The sequence below is a fragment of the Opisthorchis viverrini genome (genome assembly GCF_000715545.1).
Source record: "Opisthorchis viverrini unplaced genomic scaffold opera_v5_217, whole genome shotgun sequence".
NCBI lineage: Eukaryota > Metazoa > Platyhelminthes > Trematoda > Opisthorchiida > Opisthorchiidae > Opisthorchis > Opisthorchis viverrini.
The window spans coordinates 302,451-323,943 of NW_008751876.1; the positions used below are offsets into that span (position 1 = coordinate 302,451).

A 21,493-nucleotide genomic window follows, 5' to 3' on the forward strand; every position below is an offset into this window, starting at 1 on the left:
CTCTGTAAAATAGCAGGAAAATTTGACTGGGAGAAACAAAGAATGGGTTATCACTAGACGAAAGGCATATGGGTGCCGCAACTATAACTATCACCTGTATAAACACACTGCAGAATCTTTCGAAGAAGACATTGACCTGGAACGAGTGCAAAATAGCTGCAGATTCCTCTCAACATTTCGACGTTCGATTACAAACTCGGCATTGTTGTTCCCCTGCAACTCAATACGGTCTTTTGGCCACAAGCCCGAATATATGTAGCTGGAATAGAAAATTGCTCCTTGATATTTCAATGACGATTCACAAATCAAAGAAAAAAGAAAGGGAGGAATATGCAGTTACTACTGAATTTGCAGTAAAACAATTTTGCATATAAATCTTGCGCATAAATAAACCGCATTCCGATTGGAATAAAACCTGATAAGTAATAACCTTCAAAAAACCAAATACGTCACAATTAATGAGAAACAACACCGCGCAAACAGCGAAAGGCCTTTTCGGTGCCTTATTGTAATCAAAGGTTATTTGGGATATTTTCTCGTGGAGCCCATAACGTCGCTTGTCAGCATGTGTTTGGTACGTATTTCGCACGGAACTGCCATTCATTCTCCAATCGAATTTGGGACTGCTAAGGTGCTCATTTAAACCAGGCCCTGTGTCCACTTCCCTTACACTGAAGAATCAAATTGCGAGGTGGGATGCTTTTCGTTCAGTCTCACTTTGCTTCATTGCACCAAGTACAAAATGTGGAAAAAATAACATGAATAAACAACAGCAAATTATTTGGATCAATACGTCGGTGCACGAATCCCCACTGTCCTGAAATGTGGAGTTTTCACTGAAGCATGTTTGTACTCACTGGGCCCAAATCTATTGTGTGACAAGTGTGAATGGACGATCTACCACTTTTGACACTAGTGCGCAGGACTTGTCAGTTCCATGGTATGTCAAACCCATACCCACGTTTGTCATTGCATATAAGGGATTTTCATAAACAGAACTTCCTTTAATGGACCTTGCTTAATAGATTCCCAACCAAAGCGTCAAAGTAGCAGTCTGCCCCCGGAAGAATGAAACGTTACCGTTTGGAACCTACGTTATCGAATTAATTTTATTCTCACTGGCCCTTTCAGATTTTCATCACACCATTTATTCATTACAGTTGCACGATATGGTATAAAAAAGGCAAAAAACGGTCGCTGGTCTGTTCGCTGAGCCGTACAATTTGATTAGAAAGGTTTCAGTACCAATCGAGGTGACACTAACAGTGCGTTGCTAGAGAGGGCAGTGGCACGTAACGACACTTTGCGGGTTATGTCACAACGAGATAAGTTGGCCAAACAACCACCAAGATCCGTTCTCCTGCCTCATAGACTCTAATAGCGAAGTGGTTTAAGCGACACTTTCCCTCAAAACATCAACAGTAGTATCTAATGAAGGCCAGAGCTCCTTCTAAGCTTTTCTTCCATGCCCGATTCATTCCCAAAAGTCTTTATTGCCGAAAATTATTGCAAGGTAATTGTTCAACTTGCCACACCTTGAATTTTCATTAGAATGTTTATTGCATAACGGTGAGGGTAGTGATATTTAAATGCAGTCGTTCATTGGGAGGTTACCTAGTCGCATATATAGGTGAATTGTTTAAACCACATAATTAGACACTTTTCAGTTCATAGTAAAAATTACGACATTTTCAATTGTGCAAGAGTTTTCTCATGCAAAAATCCAACTTTTATCTGTCTGTTTGTCCGCGTCCGCTGGTTGAGTGTATTAACAGGTTCACCGTTACTCACGCAAGAATGACAGAAGCCAAGTATAGCAATCAGGACGAATTCACACCACGTTCATTTCCCATATCGTTTTACAATTTTGAGATAGCTTTTTCGCTCTGGTTTCAAGTATATTTCCCATCCGCTTTTGACGCTATGAATGAGCTGATTTTTTTCCTAAAGCCTGAAGTACAAAGGCAGTTGTCATCCACTTCAGAAAGACTAGATCGAAAAGTGGTTCAATTTGTAGAGGCTCGGAGAATTGGGATGTATTAAATTATACAAACTAGGACATCGGCTATTTTGATTAAATAAGCCATGCCGCATTATATCAATAGTAATAGATTATATTCTGGTCATATTTGTAAAACAGTCTTACCTTCCCACTGGTAATGGTATATTTGTGCGCTTACGTTTCCCACTCTCGTTTGGGGAACCATGCCCTTTTCCAGACACCCTACAACTAACAAATCTGCATCCAATTCCCGTTAAATCTCAACCTTCATTATACAGAGATATATTGTGTCTCATCAACTTTGGCAGTGACAGAAAAAGCCTGGTGGTTCTGATTCAGTGCTCATATTGTTCTTTGCCGATAAAAGTTTCATTTGAAAGCCTTAGCAGTGGTGTATTTGATTGGATGACAAATCGCATTATAATTTTTCTCCCTCTCTGCTTGATTTCTGGTGGCCGGTGATTTTGTTGATCACTTGAGATGTCTCAACGATAAGTCAATACAAATGTAGAGCTAGCCCATATCACTGCCGATCGCATGATCTTTTAAGAATGTTTCTATGTTGAAAATTCCGAGGGACGATGTCATGAGGAATATGTTGGGTGAAAAGCGTCAAGCAATTTATCCTCACCGTAGGGCTTCTCCACAAATCTGCGGTAACAGTGGGATTGCTCGGTTATGAAGAACTTATTCACATCCGATATTTTTAGTACCAAAGTGTTCGTTAACGCACTTCTTTTCTTTTAGACTTACAACCATTCAATCTTGGTCCAAATCGCTCGCTCAGCAAATTCGACCATTGCTGGCTCTAACGAACCGTTTGACTGCTTAGTTTTTAAAAATTGGTAATGTTTTTGCCTGTTCTAGTTTATTCTAAGGTCACACGAATGACAAATTCAATAGGGACTCATTGTGTGAATATTTAACTGAATACTTCCGTACATAAGTAGTAGTTAAGTAAGGACGGAGCACACCCTACATAGAGGGATTGCATCAGAATGACAGAGCAGGTGACTGCTGCCATCTTGTTTCAAAACGCCGTTCTGCATGAAAATCACATAACTAAATGTTGCGGTTGAGAGAACCTGTTGCCACAACCCATCAGATGCTAATTTGTCTTTTAAAGACGGGAAATTAATATGTATGAAATCCACAAGATGACACAATTCCATCACAACGAAACAACCCCAGTCTGAAGCTCACACCCAACTGCTGAAGGAGGTAATTTATACCTCAGAACATTTCCACATTTAAGAAGCGCGAAGTAGGTCCAGCGCGTCCAAAAGCATTTGTATGTCCTACTGTGACCTTAGGTTCATATAATTCTAAATACCATGTTGGTATTTATTCCTGTTGTATATAACGAGAACAAGTGGCAACAAAAAGAGGCTGCGGGACACTGTAGGGTCACTTCTAGAAAAGTAAACAGTGAGGTCACTATGAACTCTAGTAAGTTACGAAACACCCAATTTCCGGTCGACCGTTTGCTTATTTACACCCTTAAAGTCAGTGGCATTTCTCCGAGTCTCCTAAAACTGATATCAGATAATCAATTTATGCTGTGAAGCGCTAAAATGAGCTCGTGAAAGATAACGCGTGTTTGCCAGTTAGTAGGTAGGACACTGATTATCTTTTCGCTGTCGTCGGTCCGCATTCTGTTGGCTTGCTGCTATAGGCTAGAAAGCTATACGTCCCTCTACAAAAACGGGTACATAGTGGGCAATTTTGGATTACGAAAATCAATAGGAATCATGTAAAACATGACATTGAGTTAAAGATTTCAGGTGGAACACAAAGAACTAAATTTTCATGTCAACTTGATAGTGATGCGTACCTGCTAACCAGAATGATTGTATTGGTGTTAATTGGAACCTAACTTAATCCAGCGGTCAGTTAAGTACTTAGTAGGCTTAATTTAGTTTTTGGTCACGAAAACGTATCAGGAATATTTATGATAACTGCCGAGCAAGCCAAATGTTTTTCGTATGACAACTTTCAGTAAAAAATATTTGGTCTTCTGAAAACTTTCATGAAGATTTAGCAACGTAGACACTAACCTTTAGGGTTCTTCTCAAGTCCAATAAAGTTCATAACTAATTGTAAAGTTTTATTTATCAGTACCCCGTCTGATGCAAATACTGTCCAAAACAAAACTTTCTGTTACCAACATGAAAAGGTCACACAGAATTAAACCGTTGCAAGATACACCGACTAAATTGCACTGTGTTCGTTTGTACGCCACATAAACGGAATAGGCCAATTAGTAAATCCAAACAAGAGCCTTTGTGATCGAGATGCCGAAAGCAATTCAGTCACCCTAGGAATGCGAAATCTATGACCCTTTCCCCTGCACGTACAGTTTTGTTGGCCACCTAGTAACATTGCAGTAAACAAATCGGGAGACTCTGGCTTTCGCACTGCCGCACACAATCTTGGATGTAGGATCCGGGTAGACGCAACAACCACTGTTCACCTAAATGGTGGGTGATTAATAAAGTCGGTATCACGCGTGCACAGGCCGTAGTATTTTTAAGTTGCGGTTCGTAACGGATCAACCCATATCCTGGTGCGTCAAAATGGGTTTTGCCTAATTTAAAACCCCCATTCATGTTGAGGTAGACACGATTGGGTGCTATTCAATGGGATATTGTTATCTTCACTGTGGAATCTGGATCTGGTTGCATTCGCAATGACTAAATGTTTGATGGTGCGTTTAATGGCTGAACTTAGACGATAGCCCATGGGTGTTAAATTTAGGAAATCTATGGCTTTTGGGAATTAGCATATACGTACCTTCTTCAAACGAGCTGTGCTGGGTTGTCTCACAAAATCTGGTATGAATCCAGTCAGCTGAAATATCCACTTCAAATATTTACGTCCCGTGTTGCTGGTAGATTTTTCGCCGTATATATCGAGGCATTCTAGATGCATCCCATTTTATAGTGTACCAGCGTCAAACTGGCATTCCAACTATGTTTTCTTTTAAGTGATCATTGAAGTTTTTTACCAATTGGATGTTTTAGTCAAAATTCCAAAAGATCAACCGTAGCAAACGCCTAGTGGTCGGCTGTCAAGTGGAAATTCGCTTGGGAGGTTTTTAGTGAGTAGACAAGTTTTGTGGCCTGCTGTAGTGATTCTCCAACCTCAAAGATAGTGTCGTGGAATTAAGTTGTCTGATGGGAACAGCAACTTACATTTCTAGGCCAGCAATGAAGATGAGCGCTCGGACGCGAATAAGTGGTCCTCATTTGCGATACTTTAATTCTCCTGACTGGAACTGACAAAGATGATTTAATAAGGATGAGAAATTTTCTATAGCTATGAAGCTGCTGGTTATCAGTATCTGTAAGCAGTTCTGCACTTCTGGTCGGAGTTCTTAAAAAATCACCCTCTGACGGTGACGATGGTGATGAAAAAAGTTGTAGGGTATATTGAGTTCTGTGAAGATCAAGTGCTCATTTATCTTAAATTTTGGGCAAAAACGTTGCAGTATGTACGATTCAAAACGAAAATGTTCACCAAAATTTCAGTTTCTTTGAAATGTAACCTAATAAGCATTTTTCTTTCCGCATCCGGTATTGAAGAGTTGCTTTTTTCAGTTTCCGCTGACAGTCTACACCGATTTCGTTAGTCAGTTAGGACATATCGATTGACGGTCTTCAACCCTGTGGAAATACCTTGTTTTAATGTAAAAAAAATGATGCCTGTGAAATTAACCGTAGTTGTTTTCCATTTTGAACAACCTGTGTGAAGCAGTAGTTCTATAAGCCATCCATAACCTATAGATTTTAGCATGATCTGCCACTCTAAAGTAATCGCCTTACGTTTTAATTGGGAGAGCATCATAGTCAGAACATATACCTCGTCCCAGACGGGAGTTTGCTCCAGCTAATTACTATTTTAGACTGTTGTGTACTTCGAGCTGTCTGTGGTGCGATTTCAAGGAAGTCGAGGTATTTATTTGTATAGCAATCGAGGTCGGAATGTGGACACCTGCAAGAACCGCGCACTACAAATAAGGTCGTAAACAGTGTGCAATTAGTGAACGAAAAAGGGTTTATGAAAAATTTCATACACCACGCTTATAGATTACAAACGAAAAATTGCAAGCAAAATACCGATAGAAACTTTGAACCACGGATAAGAGAGGACTGGTTCTCGTCGTGCTTAATAGTCGGGTTTTTATTCGAGATGGTTTACCAAAAATCGCGTGTTGGTAGACAAATGTTAAAAAACGCTTGGATTGACTAGGCTAATAACTTGTGTGGCAATTTTTGTAATTCAATAATAATTTGTCGAAAGCAGGTACATAATTAGATATAATTTATTTCTTACAGTGTGGAAACTTGTATCACAAAATAAAAGATCAACGTGCAACTAAGTAAGCCGTAGAATTTATATACAACCCGCTCAGTTGTTAGTGCTGAACTGCTCACAACTGGGTGTCAAACGGCTTATTGTGTATTCGAGCTGAAGTGTGGTGTCTGGTATTGCATAACGAGAGAGGTTGCTAGAGCCTAATTTAATTTGCTTCCGTTTTCTTGCGGACTAAATCGAAATTATCCACTGTTCGATGTCATTCAGAACCCAGTTTGGAAGTTAGATTGACACCACTCCGGGTAGGATGCTCACTATCAAGCATCACTCGAGGGAGAGAAAGAGCTTCCTTAACGCCGTACTTCTCTCACACCGCAAAAGCAACGGTCTTCTTCGATAAGGAGCCCATCTATGCTACTATTTAGAGGGGACATCATGCAGTTCACTGTTCTATTAACACCAAATTCTGTCCACTCGAAATCTTCACTCACGTTTCATCTACACTCATTATTGAACAAAAAAACAAACGAATGAGCAAATGGTTGCCAAATACAACTTTGCATGCAAAACAGAACATATCTAGCTGGGTTCTACTCATACCAAACAAATCGCCACATGAAACTTGGCCACTTATGTTTTTTCAGTGGCTGTTTACGTCGTCCGATAAATCTATGCGATGCTAGCTAGGTGAATTTCCAGATGGACCTCCCCATACCTGTCTTCATTCCACTACCTAACATAGAATGGTACGAACATTTAACGTTTGTTCTGTTTTTTCTCTGTTATGGCTATAAGTACGAACAGTGCAACAAAGAATAAATCAGGAAAAATTAGAGCGCGGTCTTATTTTTGCATGCAAGGGTGTGTACCATTCTTGCTGGCCCTCCGTCATGAAACTAAAGGCTGAGATCAAACTGTGGTCTGGTTGAACAAAAACGGAAGCATTTTTCCTTAACACATTGCCTTCGAATATTAACCATGCATTCACCCACTATGTTTGCAAGACTGTCAGCCATTTTGATGGATTCCTATCGATTTTTATTTCCGATGTTCTTATTTAAATGAACTTATTGTAGTCCATGTTTTAGATGGCACGAGATTTGATATATTTCTGTGCATTTTCTTGACGGGGCATGGTACTCATAAGGTAACCAAAAACTGTTTGTCACTAGGAGACTTGTTTTACAATAAAAACGTAACTTTAAGCTAGATTCATTTAAGTGTTCGGTTAAAATGAATAAGTATGCAGATGAAAGTAGTTCGCGAAATTTCTAGTGTGAATACAAGTAGTGAAACAATTAAAAACTTGGTGTTGGCACTTATATGATGGGCTCCCCAAGAAGGTTTGAATCGATCGAGTCACATGTTTCGCTTACAGTTGTCTTCTCTGCCTAAATCACCTGATCGATATTCGGATAGCCTTAGTATAGATGCTTCGCGGACATCTTGTATGCTGTATTCAAAGTGAGGTACAGACTAACGAAACAACTTGTATTGGTATGCACACTGCAACCTGAGATTAATCCCTTCAATTGGTGCAACACAAATCTACCAGTTTTCTGTGGGGAATCACGTGCAAGGATGGACAGTTTTACGGCTTTACACTAGGAGAAGAGACACTGAGCAGGGAACAATATGGAAGCATTGTTAAGGCCGTCGACATTATCAAACACATAAAACAGAATAGTTGGGACAAACAATGCAGGAGAAAGGTGGTTTAAGTGACTCAAACCACTCATGACAGGGGCTTAATTCGCATACATTACTGGTGCTAGATACCATTTGGCACAATCTTTACAAGGATGGTCAGAGAAAGCGACTTCCAGCACGGTTGCACGTTTAGCGCTTCAAAGCGTCCAGTATAGTGACACATGAAATGGTCTAGATGGTGAACCCAACAGTGTCTGCTTTGGCAGGCTTAGGCAACAGTACTAGCAGTCCGACCCAAGAATACATCCGGACAGTATTTTGCTATCATTCCTTCCAAACGGTGGTCGTTGAAAACCACTTCTAGCAACATCGTGGGCTTAGCACAGAGTTGTTTAATGTACTAAAGCATTTTGATACATTTACCAGCTAATATGTATTCAAGGATGACTAGCCTTGGGGAAATGTTTATCATACATATGTCAGTTGAAATGAACATTTTGGTACGAAAAACATGTGGTTGTACTGCAAACCATAGTTTGTTGTGCCAATATATGACTACAATCAAGGCCCGGGTAAAATTTACCTGGAAGGTTTTGCACCTGTTTGAGATTGTTGCTGTCAAAACTTTCAAAACAATGGAAAAACGGAACAGCTGTACGTTGTTTTGTTCCCAAAGCTGCTGACTGACACACTAAACAAGTGGATGTCGCCGGATAGAAAGGGGTACCGTAGGTTGGCAAGGCGTTGCCAAAAGGTCCGTATTGTGGGTACTGATAAGAAGCAAGAAAATTCTTTCCTGTTATGTTTAGTCGATTGTCTGGTTCAGATGAAGAGGATCTAATAGGAGAACTAAAACTCGTGTTTCAGACGACAAAAGTTCTCCCTCTTCTATCAGTAACGACTGGTCGTGCAAATTGAGCGTTGTGCGTTTCGCTTTCAGGTTTTGACGATCGCTAATGATAGGTTAAAATAGATTTTCTCTTAATTTAATGAATCTCTCTTGCTCCTAATAAAAGCCATATTTGCAAAAGCGGAACCTTCAATATTCCTGATTTCCATACCACTTTCTCCACTCCAATATCTCTTCACGCGTAATTCTGTCGTGTTCCTCTAAAGCTAAACGCTAGTCCATTGTGCTAGCGTGGTGTTCATGGAAGTCAAATGGTTAATCTTGTTAAGTTTCTGGTATTTCGAAGCAGACCATTTAACCTGATATTTCATTCTACTGAATGCTACTACTAAATGTTTGATGGTCTCAACACACACAATATTTGTTAGCTTAGCAACAATTCGGAAAAAGCGAGGCAGCGGATTTTGCTGTTAGCGACTTCACTTCCAAAGTTGTTTCTTAGCTAACACAATTTTCGAACCCTAACAGTGAATTTCGGCATAATAGCTACCAGTTCCACTATCAGCTCATTCGCATCCTGCTCATCTATTAGTTCACTCAAATCAGCTGGTGATAATTTCCTTCCTTGGTCCTTGAGAAGTACTTCTTAAAATGTGTTCTAGGTTTCGCAGTAGAACTGTTCGGACGGCGTATTGTAACCTATCCCACTTGTTCTTAGTACCAAGAAAATTCCCCTCGTCGGTTGATTCGAGATGAATATTTTTCTTGGCAGTATACATAAGAAAATGATTCAGTAAACGCCGGATGGTACACTTCTCTTCAAATCCAAATTCTCGATATCTGATTGTCTTTCGTCACTTCGTTGACACATGTTTATCAGCCGAGAGCATCAACTGGTAAAACTCGGGTGCTTCTTTTTCAAAAAAAATTCTTTTGTAATTTCTTTTTATTCAACCGGGTCTTCATTGTTGATCCACATAGAGATAAGAAACTCTGTCAAAGAAAAAACTGAAATACTTTATTTCTGTCGAAATCCGAACATCTTCCCTTTTACTATAAAGCACCCAATTGTTTTTCTCCTACACGCCACTACTAGACTCTTTGCCCATCTGATACATCAAACGCACATTCAACCTCTTTCGCTGCAAAATACATTCTCAGGTCCACTTCAAGAGATAGTCATGCAAGGTCTTTGGGGGAGAAGGCCATAAGCCCCTCTTCCTCTCAGTACCGAACAAATGGCACTCTCTTTTAATCATTTTTATTTTGTTTGAAGTTGTGGTGCCCATCCTTAGTAGCAGACCGCAAGATCATCTGGAAAACTTTGTCATTCTTTGTGATCATTAACTCATGCTTGGCACAATCGCTATACCAGTGACAAATTGTCTACCTTTTTTCATTTCGCCTTGAGTGAAACCGGAGTTTTGATCCTTTGACAAGTTTACTGAAAACTCTGAAGCGGTCTCACTTGTGCATGTTGAGGTGAGTGATATCACCAACTTGCGTTCTTGTGTTCTACTTTAAAGTGTCATGCTCGGTGTGCGCCTCCTGCACTTGCAATATATCAACCGGAATTGCAGCCCCCTAGCAGTTAATCCTATGCAAGCTCGTTTCAATGATCGCCTTACGGATCCATAGCTTCATTGCTATCCTACCCTTTAGACAAATTCCTGCTTCCTTAAAGAATTTCCCATCACTCTGAACAACATATTTCATTTTAGTCAAGTGAAATCACGTGCAGGCCACCAGCACACTAGGTGCACGTCTTGTGAATAGCCCCAGCTGCGGTTGTACCCCTTCAGCCTCAATTTGCTCCATCTATTCATCAATAACAATCCGCATTTCATCTCATATACTCGCGATCCATAATATCACTTTGTTTCTCCACATTTAGGCCACATTTTCTTGTCGTCTCACGCCAAAAGGGCTACCAGCCGAATGCCCTGAGAATTCGTTTCAACTTTCCATATTAAATAATCATGATATACAGGTGACAAACCCGCCAGCGCTATGGATATTGCTTACAGGCCCACAGTGGTGCCTCTCCCATCATTGACTGGCCATATTCACCGGAGGTTGTGCCGCCTTAACTTCTCTTCTGAGTATGACACACCCGGTTTACTAACACAACATTGGCAACTGCACGTGTAAACTCACTAACGCCTCAGTTTTCCAGAATTTATGCACTCGTAACTTTTTCGTTCGTATCCAATCCTGTCTGTTACATTAAAACTCTTGTTTGCATACGTTTCAATTGTGAAAAACATCGCTGCCCTCAAACTCAGCTTCTATAAATCACTATGTTCGTTATCGACCAAACATTTTAGATATCTTCTGCCCTTAAACCTTGTGTATCGCTCCTGATGTATGTGTGCTATACATACATATCTGTATGTGCCACAGAATAGCTAAACAAAAAAACGGAGCAAAATTTTGGCAGTCGAAGTGTCAAAAGCAGGTGAATTAAGGAGGAAAATACCAATTCATTAGGTTTCCTGGTTCCGTCTTCCGTCTTCTCGTAGCAGTGGACTAAGAATAGAGCAGTATCTTATACTGTGCTGGTCCTTTACTCCACAAGAAACGCGTTTAAATGACGGACTATCATCGAAATGGGTCTCAGTCATGGTGGGGCGAACTGGTCCCTACACTGTTTCGCTGATCTACATCAAAACTTCCTCCCGCTTTTGCCAACATAGATGCTCACGTTTCTCCGTGCAAAACGCAAACCAAGATTGGAGATGATAAAATACAGTACCATAACCCTATTTTATGAGCCAAAATTCCAAGGCATTTGAGGATAACTTTAGGCTTCAAGCTCCTCCAACCCATCAACGCCAGATTTCTGCAACCACACCGACCGATAACAGCCACTAATTAACAGTCAGCTGTGGTCCAGTAAGCTTATATGAAGACGTCTTACTGATTGGCTCTCCGTCTGCCCTAAAACCTCGTCAACTTGTTATCTGCTCACTTGTCTTAAAGAGGCTTTTGCATCAAAAGCAAAACAATGTCCGATTATAAATTACCGACTGTTTGCCAGACTTCTCTGAAACGAGGAATTCAACTTTGTTTATTAAGGCACTAAACGTTCCTTCATTGAAGTGTGGTGCCACAAGCTGGTCGTTCATTTTCAATCACTGTTGTGCTAGTAAGTAATTTCTCATTGCATTTTTCACTGTTCTGCTAATTAGTTGTTAATGTTCCTCTGTAGTATACACCTGAAAAGATTGAGCAAAAGACGTCTGAAATACCCCATACGTATCTGAGCATACCTCTTTTGCTTTCTTGGGGCTGGTTAGGCCGATTTTGCCGTGGCCAACAGCAACAAAGGCAGAGCACTTCGTCTTTCTCAAAATCTGTGTAATCCTAATAAATATGAAGTTTATGCTGATTCCTAGCTTCATTTGCTCTGATCATTGACCCAATCCACAAAGAGGCCTAAATAAGTTGCTATTCCAGTACATCCCTTGGGCTAGCAACCTAGATATCTACATTGACATCTTTGTGATTTGTGACTTACTCAGAAACGTTCTGGCAAATTTAGAAGTCTGAGGCTGATATTTCTGATCATCGCTTATTTTCCTGCCAACCGCGGCACGTTTTGTAAATCAGCCCATGTCCTCACCAAAAGCGGAGCAAAAATTCCAACTCCCAAAGTCTGTCCAAATCTTTAAATTGGTGCAATCAGTTTGTGACTCCTAAACCTAGAGCGCTAGGCTTCGTGGAACATCACAACTCAGATTTAACGGCTGCAAAAATAACGTTGCGTATCTGATTTATTACGGCAGTGATCAGTTTGTCATAAAGAGCCACGTAAGCAGATTCCTGCGAGGCTAGAAAGTAGGATTGCAGTCCGTTTTTCGTAGGTCTGGTGGACGCGGTAATGCGGAATTTTCTATTATAGCTAATCATTTAACACGATTCTGGGGAAAAAATTTTGCAAAGTATATTTAACTCATTACACATACACACATTGGGCGGCTTGTACCCCTGCTGAATTTTGTGGAGACAAGTTGCACTGATCCGTATTTGCATCCCACACCGTGCCGATATGTCGGTGTTGTCCAACATTTGTTTATATTGGACATTCGAAGCAAACGTATGACTTAAGGACAAAACACTCCAGTAAACAATTACATCAAGCCGATCAACTGATTGTTTTGTTCGTTCGATCATAAGCTATTGTGAAATGTACGGAGTAGGTGTTGAGTGTTTGCACGGTGACCCGATAGCCATTACCGAATTCCAAACGCAGAAGTAGGTGGAAAACATAGCTCTGCAAATCAAAGGTTATCCGCATTGATACAATTTGGTGTCTAAAATATATTATGAAAACGTGAACTTGGGCACTTGTGCCTGGGTGCCATTTTCAGTGAAAAAATTGGGTTTGGTCTCATACAACTCACACTCGAAAATTAAGTGTCTTCACCAGAAAAACGAAGGTATTTTGGAAGCAAAAGAGTCGAGCACCTAGGAGTTCCAAAATACTCTCGGGTCCTGGTAAGCAGATTAAGCGCAATGTAGTGTATGATATGGAAAATTTAAATTCATCACAAAACGTAGTGAAATGAGATGCGACAATTCTGTACTAACTGTAGGTGACACCCAATGCAGAAAATATATTGAGAAAGTCCATCCCACAGACAAAAATACTTTCTTCTTCTCTTAAAATTCGCCTTTCCAGAGGATATTACCCCAATTTAGATGTTGGAACAACCATGACAAAGTCTTCCAGATTTTCTACCGAAAAGAATTGGTACATTCGTTACGTTCTGAGATTTAGGGCCAATCTCTGGTTCGGGTTCTCAATAAAGGCTAGCACATCGTTGCTGTGATAATAAAACTTTAAACATCTGTGTTGTATAACAAGCCTGATAAATGACTGTTAAATTTCACATAGAGAACCCTTTGTAAGCGCAAAAATATGCCCGTTTGGTTTGTTCTGTTTTTGCTTTTTGACCATACTAAGTTAAGATTTAGGTGAATCTATACTAGCTTCCCTAGAAGACACCAGCTAAATCATCAGGCAATATCACAGAAAACACCCATTAGTGAAAACCAGAGAAATAACTGGGCTGTTTTCGCGGCAATCCGTGAGCGAAATACTGTTGGCTTTGATAAATATCGAGTAAATAGACAGCCCTCGAATGCAGTGAATGGTTTGTATTAACCAAAACTAACTGCTCGATCCGATGGTGACTACTTCACGCACTCAAATTCGATCGCACAAACCATTACCCCACAATAGAACTAGTAACCATTCCTTGATGACAAATAGCTACATATCCGTCTTCCTGAATGTTGCTTTCAATTGGTAGCACCTAAATGTTTTGTTCCGCAGGGCCTTCACTAAGGCATGACCTGTCTATGAGTTTGTGGAAGTAGCACCTCATATCTAGACCTTCAACCCCCTAGTGGGCAGCGCACTGCTCAAATTTTTCTATTGATAAATGATTACCCTTACTGTCAGGTCTTGTGCCACTAAGATATCTACACACAGCAACCTCAAACAAAGAATTGTAAATACATTTCTTTTTAGTGATAGACTTAAACGTTTAATATAAATGGACAAGAATATGATATCTGGTACTCGACGTTTTGCCAAATGTGAACAAGCCCTTGACGTGACAGAACCTCTGTGGGATTCAGTTTGTGTGGTCAAATTTTCTATCTAGTTGACTTCACTGACTCCTAAACATGATACCGTCATTGGTCGTGCTTGATTGTTGTTCTACCTTCGAATCAGAAAAAGTTATATTCCCATAAGCGCTTAAAAGTTTGGGTTTATTTCATTAAATTCAACCGCTTAAGGTAGCTTTGTTCAGGGCAACTAAAGCAACGTTAAATTTACTCGAAAATTATTACCCGCAGACCGAAAAAAAATTGGAGTGTCAAAAGGAAGAAAGAAAGCCTGTTATGTAGCTGCCAATCACAAACTACGGCATAGAAACTAAAGACGTGATAGACCACAACCTTCTTATGGTGCTTCAAAATGTCCCTACGTATAATCACTGGTAATGTTATAAATTCTTTCAGTTTGAATTCCAGACACAATAACTGTTTTGTTTTACCCAAAATGGTTCTGCTGTTGCATTCTGTCTGTGCCTAGCTGCTCTGCTGCCCCCCTTAACGAAGCAATAACTTTTAGTCGTTCAGTTTGCGCATTAGCCACAGAGCCATGTTGAGCTATTAAGCCATGTCAGCTTGATTTTGTCATGACGGAGGTGGCACCATACCCATGTGTTCACGTGTATCCATCGTTGATTCGTTCAGCTTGCCTGACAATTTAAAAATCGTTAAAAAAGGGATGCATCTCTAGAAGCTGATTTGAAAGAATTTAGAACATAAAATCTCCACATTTCAAACTTTCTGCTATTAACAGTCAGCCAAACACGACCACAACAGTCATTTATAAGAAACCGAAACTTGTGTAGCTGCCCGCAATCGGTGTGATCAGATAGGCTTAGGACCAACTTGCTAGTATTTATAATTTAAATTTTACAAAAATTTCATCCTCCATTTTTCTGTGTCTGAACACTCCGAAAGTCTTGCAACATAATGGTATCTTTACATTCATGAAAATACCTGACTTGGGGCCTAACTTAGTTTGGTTGGCTAAGCGGATGGCTGTGCTACTGAACGACGGAACACTGTAGCGCTTTAGTATCTAGGATACTGCTTGAGAAAAACCCAGTAGATATGATGATATTGCGCTCAACAATAGATTCTTTCTAGCTGCTGTCTCTAAATGAACGCTTGAGAAGTGCGCGTTCTTGTCAAGTGAAAACTCCCAGTGAAAAAATAGCCTTAAAGGAATAAATACCACTTAATACGTTAAAAATTAATTCTTTGCGACTAACCGATCTGCCGTGATGCCCACGAATGTGAAGACCGATATGGCGATATTGAAAACTGTGAAGAACTGCGACAGTTTGCACAAACTAAGTCCAAATATCCAGTCTCTTGTCAATACATAATGAACATTTGGCACAATTTGGAACAGCGTTAACAAATCACCGGCAGATAAATTGAACAGGAAGTAGTTCGTCACAGTTCGCAATCCACGACACTTGAGAATCACATAAATTACCATAAAATTGCCCAATATTGAGAACAGGACAAGAATGACGAACATGAACACAACGAAACTGGTCTCGCCCTTGTTGTATTCCATATTCGTAACAAAATATGCGAGGATATCCTTTCTAGGTGAACATAGCATGCAGTTCTTTGCGCGGCAATGTAGTCGGTTTACCATAACTTTGAACACATCCGCTGAGATATAAGCCAATCAGAATGCAGTGTTTTTGATTGGCTGGTGCGTATTGTCTTAATTTATTAGTCGCAACGTGCTTACGTACCTAAGTTCATTACACTTTCACGAGACTTATAAGCATGACGTTAGCCTAGGTTGCCACTGCCCGCCTTCTATGCTGGGTATAGTCTTAGTAACTCAATCGCAAGATTCCTAGAAACTTGATATAATGTGCGCTCCATGTCTGGGTCTGACAATGTCCACTGTTAGAACACAATTGTAAACAAAATTTTGAACCGCTGTGATGATTTTATGCGGTGTATATGATCATAAATAGTTGAAGCCACTCATTGGATGGAGGAATGATTATTAAATAGATATCTTGGGGTAAACTTCATTATGCTCATTAAAGTAAACCATTGGACTAGAGGCAAGTGGCTTTCTCCAGGTACACACTTCTAAGGGTAAGTACTTAACCAAAGTTGAGGTTACTCCAGATTATCTAAACTTTGTCGCGGCCGTGGCGCTTCGTTTGGTTTCAATAGAAGTAGCTTGCGAATTGTGTTCATTTCAGGGAAAAGGATGTTAACATTGTGATTCTCACCACGGTCGATGGCGGTGTTTTAATCTGTCTTAACACACGTGCTTACCTGCAAATTTAATAATCCAATCAGTTTTCCATTTTTGCTCTTTTCCGTGGCTAGACGTACTGAATGCTTTGCTCTGTGTAGGAAAAGACCCACATGGATCGAAAACCAGTTGAGCTTTATAGGATTGTGTCCACCGTATTTCAGACACATGCTAATCAACATGTTTACCCCAAGAGTTACACAGTTGCATCCCTGCAGTCTCGGATGCAAAACTGAAATCCGCAAAGATACACTGTGCTCACACACTTACCACAGTTACTCCATCCAAAAAGACATCGCTTTCGGTGGTAAAGCAAACTTTATGGCGTGGTTTACAAGAATTTAGCTTATTTAAATGAGTACACAGTAGGACCACGTAAAGGTTATGTACACTGTCCGTGTTGTAGCCCCCAGCGAAACAACATAGTTGGATTTGTTTGGGGACCACTGCAGTTTATAAAAAACCCCGCAGCTCTGGTAATCTAGGCACACCATGGCTTTCCCGTCAGCTTAAGCCGCGAGCAGGATTAGATGCCCTCAAAGGATTGCTACCGCGCCAGCTAACACTAACACAGCTGTGGTCAAATCTGGGCCAGACGTCCACTGGAAGCAGTGCACACAGCCGTGTTCTGCTAGTTACCTCCGGTCTAAACAAACAAGCACAGAAGAGATTTAAAGCAATACTGAATCGCTTTAGCCTGTCCTAGGCACTCAAATACAGGAACGTCACACTGAGAATATCTTGGTTTTGTTTACTGGCCACTTTGGTTTCATTCTACACGAAAGATGCAAACGACCTGCACGATGTACTCCGTACTGCACCACACAGTTTGCTTCTAAATATTGTGCAAGCTACATTCATTCAGCGACAATATTTCTCGGCTGTGTACTTCAACTTATGCGAGAAGGGTAGCCAAAAATTGCCTACTTGAATTGTTTGTAAACCTAATAATCTTCCTTAACCGTATTCCTAGGCACAAGGTCGTTAAATTTGGTTGTGGGGCAAAGCACTTTCTAAAGTCCATACTTACACAATCAGTGCGACGTATTTGGTCTCATGAACCATTTTCGAATATCACATTCACTGCAAAAAACGATATATACCGCCCGTTTTATTACGGCTGTCGCAAACCTAACCTAAGACAATTATTCTAACTACAACAACGCCTCACCGAATCAAGCGGGTCTTGTTAATCCAGGTGTTAAAATATTTAATTAAGCTGTTTACGGGATTCAGCAAAAAATCTGGTCGTTGAATTTTCTACTATTATGTTTGACGCCTAAAGAACCAGACTCAGCAAATACTGGAAGAACAAAATGTGAAAAAATAGGATCACATTATAAACGCGAAATGAAAGTGAAAAAGACCGAGATGTATGGAAAACAAATTGAGATTTTTGTTGATTTTTCTAACACACCATCGCAGAAAGATGGAATTTCCATCTGCTTCTATCTGTTAGCTTTTTGGTGTAATTTTCTTGCACACAAGAGCTGATGGTTCACTTAAACTACACAAAATTAAGTTTGGCATCTTGGGATAACGCTAACAAAAATCCCGACGGCTACAAGATATTAGTAATAATTAAACACTGTATTTTAGATAAGTTAGCGTAACATACTACAGTGTCGTACACTTGGATGCAAATGCGAATTTCATAGTTGTAAAAAATCCCGCAAGTTCGAAGACATTTCGTTCAGACTGAAGATAGAGAGTAAGGTAAAATTTCCCAAGTCAACCACTTGGTGGTTTCCAATAGATATGAAACCTTACAAGCCGATACTCGGTGGGTTCAACACCTTTGGGGTTGGACAAAAAAGCACACGAGAAATCAGGTGAGGCTGGTACTCAAAGTCAAAAATGAGTGCTGATTTATATAAAAGTTAGTAGAATAATGCGAGCGTCTCATCATAACATGAGCACAATAACACCAGGACGTGCACTTATAGCTTTTTCACGCAAAGCTAGAGCTGCAAAACTTGTCTACACTTTTCAAAAAACTGCTTGTCATGTTTCCAGCAATTTTGCAACATAACAGAGCAGACGCCACTTTTTTATTCGGCGATCAATTCGCTTAGCTTAGTTTATTCTACACATTATTAGGAGCTCGAGAGCACTCGGGTTGAAAAGATAAGCTGGTTTTACTTGGCATATGATACTATTCTCATGTTGACCGAAATTTCTTTGGAGGTTGTGGATGATATCTCGATTATTTTGCCGGAAGAACGTGAGACGGTCCATATGCCGAAGGTCAGTCGAAGTAGTATAACCAGAGATAAGCCTAAGTGTCGTTTGTCAGAAACAGTTATGCTCAGATTGCGCCCTGTGCATCAAGTGAGGCAACGTGTACATATATACATTTTACAGACTATGTTAAGAAGAACCGCACGACTGGAGAAGATTGGCTGTGGCTAATTAACAGTGTCGGCCTACCAACTCTACAATTTGATTTATATCAGCAAAATCAAAATGAAAAAATAAGATTTACAGGGGTTTGTCATTGAAATGCTTCGCTTGCCGTCTTTGGTTCAATCTGAACGACTGATTTATTACTAAATATATTTCTGAGTGGTCATTTGCAAAAACAGCTAATAAGTTTTCAGGTTGTGTGCTGCAATTTTGTTTGGTGCTAGTTTCTGTCGTCCGATTTTCAGTGGAAGTTTAATTTAATATATCTACAGTTGAACCAAATTCTACATTTGATGATTTTGTACATGATCTCCGGCATAGGAGAGAAGCAATAAATAAACAACACATAAAGATTTCTCGCTTCACTTGTGACTAAAATACACCATGAAACTGGCTGCAGCTCACAAATTAGTTTCAGATTACGCCAAAACAATCGTCGTTTTCAACGATATTTGAACTCTGAAGAAAGACTAGCACTTAACTGTCGTATAAAGAAGTTACTTATTTGAATAAAACGTTGTAATAGCAACAAGAGAAATGGACCCACAAATCGTAAACATGCCTACGCCCCAGAGAATCCGATGAGCAGCAGGGAGCAGGAAAAACATCAGCTGGTCGTTCTAACTCTCAGTGTCCCCATTCAGCCTCGAAGATGCCGATGTATGTCCCATCCAGAAAGTTTTCCATAATTTCACCACATTCTCTCGTGTAAAATTCATTCTAACGCCAAGTTTCCTCTACTCGAAAATTAGTATGGGAGTCAATGCCCTTCTTGGTTGACAGTAACTCAACCAAGCCATCTCAGCATGTAAGTTGGATGGTATTCCAGGTGGGAAATATTATTTGGTCCATCACAGATCCGTTTCCTGATAATTGCATAGCAGATTTGCCTAACCCAACTGATTCTATCCTAATTCACTTGTAGTTCTGAGACAACTGCAGTCAGTTCCTAAGTTTTTCTACACGGATTGTCACAGTTTAGCAGCCATATTCCAAAAGAGCTAAAAATGTCATCTGACACTTGAGTACTTTTGTATTCAATGAGACGCCTGTCTGGCGCCACAAATGGCGCAAGCTGATAAGACATTTGTGACACGACTTCGCTTGTCGTTTTATCGCCGTTCAATATAATTTCTAAAATACATATAGTGTTGCGCGACTCTCAGTGCTCCCCACGAATTCCCAGCAGCTTTTTCAAGCAGTATTGTCTTCGAATGATGATCCTGCATTATGTGGACGCAAGACATGCCGAACAAACTCTGGTGAAAAACTTTCATCTGTGGCGTTTAGCCGCCTTGCCACCCGAAGGAAGAACCGCAGCCGGAATACTGTCAGTTTTCCCAAACCTAGTCAGTGGAAGTCCAGAGGCTGACCTCGGTTTCAAATTATGGGCCTTCCGTTGTTCGGAGGCTCCACAGTACATTTTGCTCCCTCTACAGATTTCCAGAACTTGAAATACCATGATATGTACATTACATATCTTATTTCTCGACATATGAACTCCAGGGCTTCTCTCCAAAATTTATATTAGCACCTCATAGATGGAGAAACTGAGCAAAAATGGAGGTGTACTGAATGTGAGAAAGCATTGGGTGGCCGTCAATTTACGGCAGAGATCGTATGCTATTCAAAAACCTTTGTGATAATCCAAAGAGTTTGAGACAGATAAGTTGATCAAGTGACATCTGCGATTTGAACTTTGTCCTTAAGCAGAACCGTTGTGAGTCCGTTAAGACAAGCAACGTGGTGATGTTTGAAGGGTGAGTTCATTTGCTTATTTCCGGTCTTTGTAGTTTCCAAGTTTACTATCCATGGCTCCATTTTGAGTCATAAATCAGGATAATTGCTTTTGGAAGTGGTCAGAGCAACAGAGTGAGCAGTTTTGTGGGGTAGGGGGGATATTTTTATCGTTGCTTACTGTACCTATCGGCTTGAGCAGTTTTCACAAATCCCCTAAGTTAATTTCATAGACCCGTAAATCCTAATGCGCGCAGACTTTCCTGAGGTCTAGTAAGTAGCTTTGTGCTTCAAGAAGAAAGCAGTACGTATTTTAGCTTTGAGCAAGTTTACAGTTTTGTTAAAATTTTAAATTTATGTGTGGTTAGAGAGTCCTTATGCAGAGCATCCAGAAAGTTGCATTTTAAATACTGCTTTCGATTTTAGACGAAAGTTTTCCCAAAAGAGTGTTAGTTGCTAGTTTTACTCCATTCTAAAGTACAACAGTTTGGTGTTCATCTTGTATGTCCCCTAAAAGAACTCATAAGGAGCAGGCTTATGATTATCCACAGAGGTGATTTGAACACCTGACAGTCATTTCGCGGTCTACATAACCTAAGCCTAATATTGCGTTGTTGCGCATGCACCGTCCGTTGACTTGAATGTA

The 21,493-nt window shown here is 40.2% G+C and overlaps 2 protein-coding genes across 2 annotated transcripts in view; one reads left to right on the plus strand and one right to left on the minus strand.

The window, feature by feature from the left end:
• The window catches only part of T265_14576 (hypothetical protein), a gene marked incomplete at both ends in the record, with an annotated part of 40,201 nt that extends 24,149 nt beyond the window's left edge, over window positions 1–16,052 (minus strand). Inside the window, one exon of the mRNA XM_009174268.1 lies at window positions 15,680–16,052. Coding sequence (XP_009172532.1) covers window positions 15,680–16,041 — 362 coding nt within the window. The remainder of the gene's footprint in view (window positions 1–15,679) is intronic.
• The window catches only part of T265_08448 (hypothetical protein), a gene marked incomplete at both ends in the record, with an annotated part of 99,948 nt that overhangs the window by 671 nt on the left and 77,784 nt on the right, over window positions 1–21,493 (plus strand). The window lies entirely within an intron of this gene.